Below are 15719 nucleotides of genomic sequence, written 5' to 3'. Positions count from 1 at the left end.
TGCCTGCATGTGCACTGATATTCTCAAAACCCTTAAGTGGTCCTCGGGGTTGGGTTGGATTCAAATGCTTGCTTCCATGTATAGAAGGTCACTTCTGCTTGCACAATAATTTCTGGCAATTCTTCTGTACCACTTCATATGCCCATATTGCATCCCCTGCCATTCCCCAAGGTTTGCCTGGCTCTCAGAACAATTTTTTGGCAGAGGGGCTGAAGTGTGTCAAGGGAGGTAGATAATCCATTTTGCGGACAGAGATGTGCTTGCTGTTCTTTGGATCCTGCCCACAATGTGGAGTTTGAAAGCTGGCTTTTATGCGATGCATGACTAGTTGCCTAGAACTTTTAAGAATTAAGAATACATATCTTTATAGTTGGTATGTAACGATACAAGAGCACTGGCCCATTGTCCAGTTAATATGAACTACAGAGGGATGAGTTTAGTTACTGAAGCCAGGTCCTTATTCTGACAATTGCATTATGAAAGCATTTTTAAATAAAAAGGATGCCAGGTTTGCTTTTAGATGGTCAATAACACCAGTCAGTATGTATTAAGAGAAATGTTTCTTTTAAAGAAGAGGCACTCATAAAATGCCTTCTTTGCCTACTATATAGTGGAAAAAGTGACATTATTTAGAATTCCAGTCTTCACATTATTTAGTATTCCAGTCTTCTGTTCCACTGAGTTTTAACATTGTTTTAACCCTCACCAGGAAATCTTTTTATTTATATAAAAAAACTCCCTTAAAATATACACATGTTCTGGAAAGTGAAATGCTTTAACACAGATATAAATATTGTGCAGTAACAACCCATTCAAATAATCTATCAGCAAAAGAAAGAAAGTTGCCAATATAAAGATCCTATTAGACCTTTTGCACAAAACCCAATATGTAGCTAACTTAGAGGAGAAGCAGAGATAAATGACTGAATGCTTTTGTACTTGTTAAAAAGTTAAAAGTTGTCATGCGGGAATTAGATGGGAAGTGTGGAGCTGGGGGACAGGGAATTAACTCTCTTTTCCATGACATTTATATGATTTGAATTGCACCTGAACTGATGATTTCTTCCACAGAGGAAAACATATACACTCCTTAATTTCTTTTAATTCAAAAGAAAATAATTTACATAGGATACCTTCATTTTTAAAAGACTTTAGAGTTCAGATTCCACAAAAAATCATATACTTTGTCATGCAAAACCAGCATAAACCCAAGATGGGCAAAAACCTGTTCTTGTTGCTTATTGAGAAGAGGAGGAGGAAGAGGAGGAAGTGGAGGAGGAAGAAGAGGAAGAAGAAGAGGAGGAGGAAGAAGAAGAAGAGGAAGAAGAAGAACTTTGTACATGATTGCATGCTCAGAGCCAGTTTGGTATAGAGAGCCAGTTTGGTGTAGTGGTTAAGTGTGCAGACTCTTATCTGGGAGAACCAGGTTTGATTTCCCACTCCTCCACTTGCAGCTGCTGGAATGGCCTTGGGTTAGCCATAGCTATTGCAGGAGTTGTCCTTGAAAGGGCAGCTGCTGTGAGAGCCTTCTCAGCCCCACCCACCTCACAGGGTGCCTGTTGTGGGAGGAGAAGAAGATATAGGAGATTGTAAGCCGCTCTGAGTCTCTGATTCAGAGAGAAGAGCGGGCTATAAATCTGCAGTCTTCTTCTTCTACTACTACTTTATTATTGTAAATATTCCATATCTAAACTCTGTCACAGAAAAATATATTTTAGGGTTTAGCTCCAGATTAAATAATTAGTATAATGATTATTCAAATTAGTCCTTTAACAAAAATATAGTGTTTATGAAAGCCACCCTCAGCCCAATAGGGAAGGGTGGGATATAAATATAAATAAATAAATATGTAATAAGGTTTATGAAAGAATAACAGATTATAACATATTATTTCCTAGAATAAATTTTTGAAGAACCTACAGTTTTAAAAAGTGAAGTGAAAGCTACCCTGAGAGCTGTTAGGAGAAACAAACCACCAGGAGTAGATGGAAAATCAAAAGATCTATTCCAAGCCACAGAAACAGTCCCTCAAAATTGTCACAAGAATATGCCAACTAACATGGAAAACAAGACAATGGTCAACAGACTGGAATCCATCAATTTACATCAATTCCAAAAAAAGGAAATGTCAAAGACTGCAGCAACTATTGGACCATCATATTAATTTCTCGTATGAGTAAAATGACACTCAAAATTTTACAACAAAGACTGTTATCATATATGGAATGAGCACTGCCAGATGTTTAATCTGGATTCAGAAAAGTTAGAGGAATTAGAGATCATATAGCAAATTTATGTTGGCTATTAGACTATATGAGAGAAGAAAATCAGCTTGTATTCCATAGTTTACAAAAAGGATTTTCACTGTGTGGATCATGAAAAGCTATGGCTGATTGAAAAATAAATGGACGTGCCACAATATCTGATTGTTTTGGTGTGCAACATGTACTCTGGACAAGAGGCTACTGTTAGAACAAAATGTGGGGAAACAGAATTACCTCCAATTGACAAAAAGATAGACAAGGATATCTTTTATCTCTTGTTCTCTTCAATCTATATGCAGAAGATATCATAAGGAAAACTGGATTAGATAGAGCCTAATTATGGATTAAGCTAGGTTACCTGGGAATGGACCTTCGTCTGCTGTTTCTCTTGAGGAAACTTCATTCTAATACTTTTTGCCAAGTGAAATTTTCTTCTAGTGATGACTTGACGAGCAAAATCCCAGTGTTAAAGGGGGTTAAACAAGGTTCTGTGCTGGCCCCACATCTTTTTAATTTATTTTTAACTGACCAGGTACAATTTTTGAATCCTATTAATCGTCATCCACCTAAACTAGCAGGCCGAGTGGTCCCCTTATTACTTTATGCCGATGATACTACCATCCTCTCTTGCACAAGTGTGGGCCTGCAAAGGTATTTGAATGCCTTCTATGACTACTGTAATTGTAATTCACTCTCTATCAATTATGCTAAATCTAAAGTAGTTGTCTTTTCAAATTGCTGGCACCCACAGAGATGGTTTATTGGCAACTCAACAGTTGAGCAAACAAAGTTTTTTAAATACTTGGGGATCACTTTTAATCACAAGTTAAGCTGGGTTTCACATCGGAACAACACCATCAACTTGGCTAAATGTTCGGTTGCTCAAATTAAACAGTTTTTCTTTGCAAGGGGCAACCAATTAGTTCTGGCAGCAATTAAGGTGTTCAAAGCTAAAACGCTAGCCCAAATTCTCTATGGTATCCCTATATGGATCTCAGCATTTACCAGGAAAGTGGAGGGCATTCAAGCCTCATTCTTTAGACAAATTCTTGGTATGCTAAAATGTGGGTCCTATTTTGCTCTCTGCTCTGAAGTGGGTCAGTCTTTGATGGAGACAAAAGCCTGGATTGCAGTGTTTAAATTCTGGCTCAAAATTCCCTTTAGAACGGATCCTAACAGTCTTCTTGATTGTATAAAAAGAGACCCATATATTTCATCCTGGTCAGCAGTTCTTATGTCCAGACTTAACCAGTTGGGGATAGAGGTTGATGATTTTTTTACTTCTGATGAGTCATATATCTTCAGATGTATTAAATTGAAACTGTTGGAGTTGGAGGAAATGAAACTATGTCCAACAGACCCTTATATTTGCTCCCCAGCTTCCTTAGGTCTTTATGCTTTCTGCGGCAAAATGCCCCATTATCTATCAGATTTAACCATTTCAAGTCATCGCAGGGCATTTATGTTGGCTAGACTAAATGCGTTTCCCTCCAAAGCTTTACAAGGGAGATATCATCGAGTCCCTTTAGGCGACAGACTCTGTTCCTGTGGAGCGAATATTCCCGACTCAATTCAGAATATATTGCTTGATTGTTCCTTTTATCATAACCTCTGTAAAGATTTATTTTGTAAGCTTTCTTTCTCCCCAGATTTGTCTATTCTGCCACCCTGTTATTATTTATTGAACGATACCGAGGGGGAGGTTAACGAGGGCATGGCAAAATTTTTGGCTGACATCCTTAAATTTAAATCTAACCATGTATGAATGCATCTGTAAGCTCGGCTTCATTTTGATTTTATCTCCAATGTTTAAATTTTTATATTCTGTGTATTTTTATTTGCAACTGTTATGCTATTAAAGGTTTGGTATGATATTACTGATTGTTTTGATGTGCAACATGTACTCTGGACAAGAGGCTACTGTTAGGACAAAATGTGGGGAAACAGAATGGTCTCTAATTGACAAAAGGATAGAGAAGGATATCTTTTATCTCCTGTTCTCTTCAATCTATATGCAGAAGATATCATAAGGAAAACTGGATTAGATTTAGATGAAGGTGGAGTGAAAACTGGTGGAACATTAACAATTTGAGATATACAGATGACACCACATTATTGGCAGATATACAGATGACACCACATTATTGGCATACAGATGACACCACATTATTGGCAGATGACACCACATTATTGGCAGAAAATAGTGACATGACTGCTGATGAAGGTTAAAGCATAAAATGCTAAAGCAGGATTACAGCTGAACATCAAGAAGATAAAAGTAATGATTACTGGAAAATTACACAATGTTACACAATGTTAAAGCTGACAAGAAATTGAAAATTTTCCAGATTTTCTATTCCTTGGCTCCATCAATCAAACAAGAGACTGCAACCAAGAAATCAGAAATAGACTGAGAATGGGAAGGGCAGCCATGAAGGAGCTAGAAAAGATTATTAAGGGTAAGGATGGATGACAACAGATGGGCATTTAGGGGTGGATAGGAGGCATCCCAAATCATGCTGGCTCAAAAAGAGCTGGCCCAAACCCTCCACATGCAGCCCTATCCTGTCTGCAAGGCAGATTGGCACAATCAGATTGGGGAGGGGGGGCTTAGAGGCCAGACTGCTCTTTTTCTCCCCCAATGAGTCAAGCACTCATGCACTCATACACTCTAGGTAGTTTTTACAAAAAAAAAAGTTGGAAACAGCTTGGGGTGGCTTGGTGGGTTCACACAGCCAAGGTGACTCGCACACTTCCCCATCCAAATGCCAAAGAGGCGGCAGACATGCAGCTCAAAAATTTGCCAGAGGATGGGGTGAGTACAGGATGGGGCCAGGCAGCAGATGTTGGCACTTGCAAGGATTTTTTGGGTTGGTTTCTGAGGTGTCTCTGAGTCTCCCCCTAACTGTCCATGTGTTATCACCTGAAGTGTGCCATGGCAACCAATATCAAGTTAATTCATGCAATAGTAGTCCCCATTGTTACATTTGGGTGTGAAGATGGACAATGAAGAAAGCTAACAGGAAGAAAGTCAATTTATTTGAAATATGGTGTTGGAGGAAAGTTTTATGGATACTGTGGACAGCCAAAAAGATAAATAAATGGGTTCTAGTTCAAATCAAGCCTGATCTTCCTAGAAGCTAAAATGACTAAACTGAAGCTATTGTACTTTGGTCAGTTTATGAGAAGACAAGAGCCACTAGAAAAGACAATAATGCTAGGAAAAGTTGAAGACAGCAAGAAAAAAGGAAGAACTAACATGAAATGGATTAACTCAAGAAAGGAAACCATGGCCCTTTGTTTGTAAGACCTGAGAAAGGCTGTTAACAATAGGATGTTTTGGAGGACATTAATTCCTAGGGTTGCCATTGTTGGGTAAATAAAGGTACAAAGGAGATGGATTGTTACTTTTAAATGAAAGCTGTTTATCTACATCTATTAGGAAGGGGGAAACATGTTGATTCTAAGATATAACAAAGGTTTCTAAAACTACATATTTACTATACAAGGTAAGCTTATTGATAAAACATAGGGGCCACAGCTGCCGCAACAGGTACAGACAAGGTAGCCAGGCAGGCAGATTGCCTATTAGCCTCTTTTGTACATTCAAAACAGGAAGAAATTACGGTAACTCCCTAGCCAACTGAAAATACTGAGAAGTAAAACCACCCAGACAGTTTATCAAACACACCAATTAAAGCACAGGACTGGTTCTGAGCCAGGTTGTCTTTCCAGGTCAGGCCTCTTCTGGAATCAAAACAAATGTGTTAACCCTAAAAGGACTGAAATTTAGATCTCGCCATAGCCCAGCAGCCACAAGTTGGAAGTGACTTGAAGGCAATAATACACAAGATTTAGGATTGTCTGCTCCCAAGACGAGCACTATCCAATGTTCAAAAATAACTATACACCTAGTTCAGTAAAATCTAAAGCAACTAAGTAGAATTTCAACTTTTCTTGGCACTCAGTAATAAATGTATAGGTTTTAATTCAGCAGAAAAGTTTCAAATCAAGAATGCAGGGAGAAATAGCTGGGGTGAGATTCAAATACAGATTTGGTACTCAAAGGCTGAGGCATAGCTGATTCAGCATTGTTCAGCCCTATGATTTAATTCTGAAAAGGCAAGATTCATTATCCTTTGATGTTATACGTAAGATTCATGACACAGTTACTACAATAATACTATATCAGTAAGCAAAAACTACTAATGGAGAAATCGCACTGTTTTAAAAGAAATCCATCATAATGATGTACCTACCTGGTTTTGTTGGTGTTACATTTGGACTGGGTGATGTTTTAGGCCTGGATACAACACGTCGACTTCCTTTTGGACCTGAAAGAAAGCAATAACAAAATGGGATTTAGCTGACCACACCAGTTTATTATTTTCTGTGACAAGACTAATAATCCCAATAATTTGCTTTGACTACTGTTTCCAGAATGTCATTTAATGTGACAGTATGCAGCTTTTATTTGCAGAGAGATCCACTGTGTAGAGGTGTAAAATTTCCAGAAATTTTGAAACCATTGGAATAAACCCCTCCCCCCAATTTTTCCAGAAAAAAAAATCAATTTTTTGGAAAATTTGAAAAAAATGCAATATTAGTACTCTTTACAGATTGAAGGTCACTTTGTTACTTTGAGAATAAAAAACACAGTGTGCATACATTGGCTTGGCATAAAAGTATTATGTTTGATATATTAGAAGTATAGCTTATACAGCAAATAACAATAAATTGAATTTACTTTTTTAAATTTTAGTTTTTGTTACTAATGGAACTATAAGGTCCTGAAATGTAAAAAACGCCTGAACTATACTCTGTTGCCAGTTTATGAGAGCAGGCAAAAAATTAAAGCCAATAAAAACTGAAGAAACCATCAACATAACAAAACAAAGAAGATTATTTTATCTCCTTTAAGTCTCCTACTCCTCCATAGTACAAACAGATGTAAAGCACTCATTTCCACTTTAAAAAAACATGAAAAGGAAATGAAGACACAATTAATATACATGAAATGTAATTGGTCTAATTTCCTGAACTACTGCTTTCAATTTCAGTTTCTTCTTTTGCTCCTTCATATATATCATGATCATTTTTATCATAGACTTCTAAAAATTGAAGGTTTGTCCAGATTGAAACAAGCATCTCTACCCTTTTACATATCAGCTCCTTTGGTTGCTCCATAGTACTTTCTAGCAGTCTTTTGGCACCTAGCTGAGAGCACAGAAACCGATCCACCAACTATACCAACAAGACAAAGCCTACACATTAAAATGAAACCGAAACATTTTTCCTTCTCTTGTGAAAACAGAAGTGCCCTCTAGAGACAGAAACACATCTTTCTCTCACATTTAAGAACTGTATCTTCAGTATTTGAATTGTATTCCATCATTTTCTTATCATCAGTATACAGGAATTGCAATTATTTGATACTTTACATGCTCTTGCATAAAAGTGTTCGTGTTACATAGCTTTTTGAAATAATATTGGAGGATTACATATATGAACACGTCATAAACATGTTATTTATCATTATAAAATAAAATATTCCATAATCCATTGTTCACTCTTCTAGAAAAAAACCTCCCCCCTTTCCTGTTTTTTTCCAGGCCTTCCTATCTCTACCACAGGTGGAAACAAGGCTGGAGTTCTACTTCTTAAGTGCATCTGCTTGAAAAGAAATGCTACAGCCTGCTATAGGAACTAGTATGCCATATGAAGTCACCCTTCACTGGAGATCAGGTCTTTCACTTCACGTGGTAGGCTAGAGATGTTTATCTGAAAGTACATTAGCTTCATGGGGTTGCTAACTTTGGCTTGTGAAAATCCTGGAGATTTGGGGTGCTGGCTGTGAATGGCAGAGTCTAGGGAGGGAGCTCAGCAGAGATGTGATGCCATAGAGTCCACCTTCTGAAGGTGCCCTTTTCTGCAGGGGAAATGATCTGTCTAATCTGGAGATGTAAGTCTGAAGATCACTTGTAATTCTGGGAGACCTCCAGACCCCACCTGGAGGTTGGCAACCCAAGAAAGGAGTGCCACTACAATCCAAACTGAAAGCTTTTTTGCCCCATGAAGGGCCAAGTTGACAACACCTGCTAGTCTTTGGCCACTATATAATGCCCCCCCCAAAAAACTATACATTGCACTGTGGATCCCTGATGAGAGAGTTGGTGCATGGACTGGGGACATGGCCTGTTTCCCCAAGAGATCTAACTTCCATGAAGAATCATCAGGGCAAACATATCACTCTATGAATGTAACAAGTGAATAAAGTTTGGCTTTCTCTTTAAAAGTTATCTTTGCCAAACTTTTCCCTAGAAACATGATGTACCAAAATTACGCCACTGAATGGGGTCATTCAAAACAAATTAGAAGTATTAAAATTTGTTTTCTAAGCAAACTATGGGTATTCCTAAAATATTCAATTAAAAATGTTTTACTTGCTGAAAAAAATAATTGCAAGTGCTATGGTCTTAAAGAATAACAAAGGAGGGGGGGAAATAAAACGAGAGATAATCTTTGAAAATAACCTTTGAAAATCAATAATTTATTATAGAAGTATGTATAATGCCTCAGATCCAAGGGGATTCTCATAGCAAAGCCTCTCCTTTCTGCAGATTCCTCACCCCAGTTGCATTTCTCACCTCACTAATTCAGAAGGTTAGGAGCAGATTTTTCAAGGGGCAGAAGGATTAGATTCCACATACAGACCTCTGTTTGCAGTAGTCTGCATCCAAGTCAAATTGTTAGTTTCAGTGTAGTTGTGAGCAAAAGCATATTTGGTGCAATCTAACCCTAGAGGTAAATTTGCTTAAACCCATTTATTCAACTGGCGTTAAGCAAACTGGAGAATTCTTTTGCTACAGAATGTCACTGTACAACTATTCTGGATTTTATATCAAGAGAAGCAATTACTTGACAATGGCTGCATTCCAATTGCTTGAGAGTATAACATTGTACAAACTTCAATTAGATGAAAACTTTGCAATGCTGGGTCAATGACACTGACTACATCTTTTAAAAAAATAGAAAAGGTCTGATTAATTTGGACAAGCTAGAAGACTTAATACATATATGGAAATATCTTTTACATAAGGCATCAAAAGAAAAATGGCTTGCTCAGTTAGCCAAACATGTAGTCAGAAAAGGAAAATGTTGTTCTGGTTGCTAAGTAGTGATTCATCACTTTCTTATATATTTAGCTGGTTTGTTTATTGCATATACTCAACAGATAAGATAGGATAGGATTGCCAACTCCAGGTTGGAAAATTCCTAGAAATCAGGGATGAAGTCTGCAGAAAGCAGGGTTTGGGATGGAAGGAACCTCAGCAAGTATAATGCCATATATTCTACCTTCCAAAGCTACCATTTTCTCTAGGGGAATTGATCTCTCTAATTTGGAGATCAGTTACAATTCTGGGAATTCACCAGGCCCCACCTGGAGGTTAGCAACTTTAAAGTTATAAACAATGAAATTTTGGTGACATCTTAAGCTTATTGTGGTAAAAACTTACATGAACTGGAGCCTACTTCATCTAATATATGAAGTGTTATAGTCAACAGAATACATACCCACAGATCCATAAACAGAGGGAAGGGAAAAAATCAGGGCCAAACTGCATAACATGCTGGGAGTTCTGGGAGTTCCTAAGCCTTGTGTGTGTGTGGGTTTATAAATCAGGCATACAGCATCTCTTCAGAAATGGACCATGATGTGGAAGGAGAAGAACTAAGCTTCCCTCTTGCACAATTTTTGCATTGGGGAAACCAAACAGATCCCAAAATAAATATGTTAACAGAACAACTAGCACTTCAAGTTAAGAAAAGGTTTATCCACCTCCTCATGCCATAGCCTGGTGAGACCATGCTTTTAAAAAGAAAAATGTTTGGAAGCTCTTTCACAGAACCCAGAACATGTAGTTTGGCCTTCAAGCCTGGAAACGATTTTTGATGGATACCATGCTGTTGTGTCCTAGGTTCAAATGGAGAACTGTTACTTTTGGAGAGAACTGTTACTTTTGGAGGGAAGCTGAACAAGCCAAGCTTGTACTCCACACCAGGGTTCCAGAGAAGGCCTAAGCATGCCCAATCAGGGGAAGGATTGAAACATAAGTAGCCAATCAACATCTAGGCTCATACTGTACCCTGATAGGCCCTTAGGCCTCTGTAAATAGCCAATCCATGTACATAGTTAAGGTCCAATCAGAAGGGGGCAAGAATTGTATAAAGGAGCGGGAGGTTTGAATAGAGCTCAGTCTGTGTTGGTGTTCCTGAAGTAAAGCTTGCTGAAATCACTCTCCGACTCTGGTCTCTTACTGCGCCAACCCCAGTACTTTACACATGCTGTGCAGGAATTTAATAAGATTTTAAATTTATACATGAGGTCTTTTTATTTTAGTAGGGTTTTTTAATATTTGACAAAAGCTGAAAATAAAAATGAAATAAAAAGAAGAAACTGAGCCAGTGTGGTTTGGTGGTTAGACAAAGGCTTGGCAGAACCACTCAGTCATGAAGCTCCGTGAGTGATCTCGGGCCAGTCACTTTCTCAGCCTAATTCACCTCACAGGATTGTTTCCAGGCCTACAGAAACATGTACCCAATCCTGAGCTCCTTGGAGGAAGCATGAAAGCATACAAATAAAAATTAACTTGTTTAGTTTTCAGTTGTACATTTCTGCCATAGAAAGGTGATTGACTACACAACTGTGCATATAGAAGCCATGTATAATGAATGGGAGGCTCTGTGAGTCTTGCCTTAAAAGTCTTGATTGGCATCCAGGAAGGGAGATAACCAGTGTATGGCAACAAATGATGGGGCAACTTTCTTAATTTTGTTGAATGGTCACCATGATGGATAGGTTTTAATATTCCAGCCTGGAGCCTTAAATATAAGCAATACAAGACCTGGGTGGATTCGATAAAACTGGTTTGGCAGGAATGGGTAGCTAGCCACCCCAATTTATAACTGGTCCCTAAGAGTCATGCCCAAATGGGAGGCAAAGGAAAAAAACACCAGTCTTCTTATTTGGGAAAGAATGAGAAGAAACCAAGGGAACAAAGCATAAAGTTGTGCCAAAAATGGAAAGAATAATAATAATAATAATACCTTTTATTTATATCCCGCCCTCCTCGCCGAGGCAAGCTCAGGGCGGCTCACAACATATAAATACAATGTACAATAATTCACAATAATTACAATTATGTAAAACCATCATTAAATCATTAAATCAACTTGTATTAAAATTAATGTTATGGTGCTATGACTCAGATCTTCTATAAAATTCAGTGGCTAAAACATATCCAGCGAATCTTTCTTGGCTCGGTATTAAGTGAAGGCTATTTTAAAGAGGTAGGTCTTGCAGGCCCTGTGGAATTCGTCTAGACACCGCAGGGCCCGCACCTCCTCCGGGAGTTGGTTCCGCAATAGTGGAGCTGCAATGGAGAAGGCCCGATCCCAAGTAGTCTTCAATCTGGCCTCCCTTGGCCCAGGGATATTCAGCTGGTTCTTTCCAGCTGACCTCAGCGCTCTCTGGGGTTCGTATGGGGAGAGACGGTCCCTCAAGTGGGCAGGTCCTTGGCCATATAGGGCTTTAAAGGTAATAACCAGCACTTTGTAACGAACTCGGTACATCACTGGCAGCCAGTGCAGTCCGCGCAGCCCCGGCCATACGTGCTCCCATCTTGGGAGTCCCAACAACAGCCTAGCCGCCGCGTTCTGCACTAGCTGCAGCCGCCGGGTTCGGCACAAGGGCAACCCCATGTAGAGGGCGTTACAGTAGTCCAGTCTCGAGGTGACCGTTGCATGGATCACCGTTGCTAGGTCCCGGTGCCCAAGGAAGGGGGCCAACTGCTTCGCCCGTCGAAGATGAAAAAACGCGGACTTGGCAGTGGCCGCTATCTGTGCCTCCATTGATAATGAAGGCTCCAGAAGAACCCCCAAGCTCTTGACCCTATGGGCCGCTTTCAGTGGCACACCATCAAAAACTCTGCAACTGTAACGCCACTGCCTTCTCAATAACTTTACCTAAGAATGGTAAGTTTGAGACCGGTCGGTAATTCGCCAATTCGGCCAGATCTGCTGTACTTTTTTTTCAAGAGAGGGCGAACCATAGCCTCTTTCAAGGATGTTGGAAATTGCCCTTCCAAGAGGGATCTATTTATGATATCCCGTACAGGATATCTAAGCTCCCTCTGGCAAGATTTAATTAGCCAGGAGGGGCATGGGTCAAGATCGCAAGTTGTAGCGCACACAGTAGAGAGAATTCCATTGACTTCCCCCAGGATAAGTGTATAGAAGTGGTCCAAGACGAAATCAGAAGACAGGCACGGAGCCTCGAGTTCTTGTACTGTATCCAACGTGGTGGGAAAGTCCTGGCGGAGCGATGAGATTTTGTCTGCAAAAAATTTCGCAAAAGCCTCACAGCCTATTTCTAATTCCCTCACATTTGGTCTGCCTTGAGGCAGAGTTGTCAAATTCTCAATTATCTTAAATAATTGTGCCGGGCGCGAATTTGCAGACGCAATCCTAGCCACAAAGTAGTCTTTCTTTGCGGCCTTGACTGCCATCTCATAAGACTTCATAAACGTTCTGTAGGATGTTCTCGTCGCTTCGTCACGAGTATGCCGCCACCGCCTCTCTAGTCGTCTGAGTCCCTGTTTCAGCTGCCGTAACTCTGAGGTGTACCATGGAGCCAGCCTATTACGGGGACGCAGAGGACACCGAGGTGCGATCTTGTTGATGGTCCTGGACAGCCTGTCATGCCAAGCCTCTACCAGGTCATCAAGGGAATCACTAGGGGGCCAGAGATCCCGCAGAGCCATTTGGAACCATTCAGGGTCCATCAGACTCCGCGGACGAGCCAAAATAGGCTTGCCTCCCATACAGGGTTGGGGCGGCGCACCCACATGGGCCTTGAGGGCTAGGTGATCTGACCATGGCACCGCTTCCACAGCGATGTCGTCCACCAAAAGACGCAAAGATCAAATCTAACATGTGCCTGGCTTGGTGCGTGGGAGTGGTAACAAATTGGGAGAGTCCCAGTGTCGCCATGGAAGACACTAGATCCATCGCCCGTTTGGAGGCCATGTCATCCGCATGGACATTGAAATCGCCCAAGACCATAAGCCTTGGGAACTCCAACGCCCAGCTTGCCACGGCCTCCATCAGGGATGGTAAGGCGTTGGCCGGTGTTAGGCGGATGGTACACCAGCCAAATCGCCAACCCCTCCCCCACATCCCATGCCAAACTGGCACATTCTAAACCATTGATCGTTGGGGCCGGGAGAGCCCTGAAGGAGTAATCCTCCCGTATGAGTAGCGCCATCCCTCCCCCCCGCCTGTTTGTCCGTGATTGGTGAAAGACCGAATAACCCGGGGGTGTCATCTGGGAGAGAGCTACTGTCTCCCCATCTTGCACCCAGGTCTCGGTCACGCAAGCCAGGTCCATATCCTGCTTAAGCAGGAATTCCTTAAGGATTGAGGTCTTATTGTTTATGGACCTGGCGTTACATAACACCAATGATGGAGATGAGCTATTCCTCTTGGCCCCACTACCTGTCACTGTCGGGATGGGACGCAGGCTGGAAGGGGGACGAGCACTGTTTTGTCTCTGCCTCCTTCCCTTATCTTTCCGTCTGCTCCCACCATCGTACCTTCCCCTCCCCATGAGCACTGGGATCCCCAGGTCAGACATCCACCTGTGCTCAGTATGTCCTCCACCAATACCGCGTTGTCTTCTCCCCCCACTTATATTATCCTAATCCTAACCTCCCTCCCCTTCTTCTACTTCATCCTTGAAATTGCTGGTCCACTATTAATTTAATCCATAGTTAATTAATTTTAAAACCCCCAACCCTAAACCTCCTCCAATTGATTAGCTAACTTTAAAACATCATTAGCTAACTTTAAAACATTAATAAATAACGCCCCCCCCCCCAATTTTACCCCTCAAAATTAATCTGCTTTTGTTAGGTTTTGTTAGGTTTGTACCACCTTTGAGCCCATCCCTCAGAAGAGGACTGTCAATGTAAAGTGAAAATCAGTCAAGTTACTTAGCGATTCTCTTTTTAGTTCATTTCTTAATGCTCTGCAATATCTCTAGCTCTGTCCTGATATTGTGGCCAAGAGGCGCTGCCTGTTTATACAGGAGCAGCCCAATAGCAAGAGAGAGTGGGGCTCCTGGTCCTGGAAACAAGATGGAATCTGATCAGAAACAGGCCAAGGAAATATTCCATTCAAAATGGAATAGAACCAGCAGAGAGCTTGTTCTGATCCTTTTTTGGCGTCACCCCACCACGAGGAACCAGCCGCCCCCCAAGCCACGGCGGCCACTCCAACTCCCCAAATAACCCCAAGGAGGTCGACCCGGGAACGTAGGGTGCCAGCCTACTTGAAAGACTTTCTGTCTTGAACTAGGGGTGGAGGAGTGTTGTGTCTTGCATTTTAGTCCCGAAATTAAAACACAGAGGATGCTACGGAGGTGACCAGTGGAAGTCCACTGGTCCCCGGATGCAGCTCTGCAAATACGCTCCGCCAATCAAGATCTGTGGTGGGAAGTTTAACTGGCCAGGATTGGACCTGGCCAGACTGAGGGTTGTTCTGGGGTATATATATAATCGGGACCCAGCCCGCGTTGCCTTGCCTTGTGATGTACTCGCTAATAAAGCATGTTGCCTTCAACACGTCTCGTCACTCAGTACATTACACTGCTTATTGCCAGACTGTGCCTGGCAGTTGGTCTTACTGCATGGAAACTTTTACCCATGTGCCTGACTGTTTATGCATGTGCACACACATGTATATTTCATCATCTGGTAGCTCAAGGCTCTGGGCAGGACACAGTATTTAGAAGATCTCTAGTGGTGGTCATTTCTACCACTGAAAATGAAACCCAAAACCTCAGAAAGGAGATTGGGAGGGAAAGGGTTTCTCAGAAAGGGTTTGGGACATCTCATTCACACTAAGTTTTCTTGGTCACTTGCTGGCTTGGAGAAAAAGGCAAGAGTAGAAGTACCATAGCCAGACTCATGATACAGCAGCACGAGAAATTGAACCAATGCTTTAGCAGTCCCCCAAACTCTATGGTAGAAGCATAGAGTTTGGGGGAATTACTAGAGAATCCCTAGTGATGTGTGACATCACTTCTTATTATGTGACCAGACATGACATTGTGGTGTTGTGCAACATCATACAATGTCATGTGACCCTCAATCCTCCTCTCAGAAGCTCCTAGTGCTTGGCTGGTAACCCTAGACAAGATTATACTGACATCATGATGAGAAAAAATATTAAACAATTCAAAATAGTATCACTTACCAGGTTTGGTTGACGCTATACCAGGACTAGCTGATGTTTTAGGCCTGGCAGGCACACGGCGAGTTTCTTTTGGAGCTGAAAGGAATTGAATATGAGAAGCTTTTAATGAAAGTATTCCAGCTTACAGAGAACATATAT

General features: G+C 41.1%; 1 protein-coding gene across 4 annotated transcripts in view; it reads right to left on the bottom strand.

Annotated features, from left to right (window-relative positions):
• Positions 1–15719, bottom strand: part of ABI3BP (ABI family member 3 binding protein) — a 251823-nt gene that overhangs the window by 58776 nt on the left and 177328 nt on the right. For all 4 annotated transcript variants that reach the window (XM_060234570.1, XM_060234572.1, XM_060234573.1 and 1 more), the window contains 2 exons: positions 15582–15656; positions 6524–6598 (listed from right to left, as the gene is read on the bottom strand). In XM_060234570.1, the coding sequence (XP_060090553.1) occupies positions 6524–6598; positions 15582–15656 (150 nt within the window). The remainder of the gene's footprint in view (positions 1–6523; positions 6599–15581; positions 15657–15719) is intronic.

Source organism: Heteronotia binoei, chromosome 3 (genome assembly GCF_032191835.1).
Source record: "Heteronotia binoei isolate CCM8104 ecotype False Entrance Well chromosome 3, APGP_CSIRO_Hbin_v1, whole genome shotgun sequence".
In the NCBI taxonomy this organism is placed as follows: Eukaryota; Metazoa; Chordata; class Lepidosauria; order Squamata; family Gekkonidae; genus Heteronotia; species Heteronotia binoei.
Note: the sequence above shows the minus strand (reverse complement) of the source record. Positions and strands in the feature narration are given on the sequence as shown.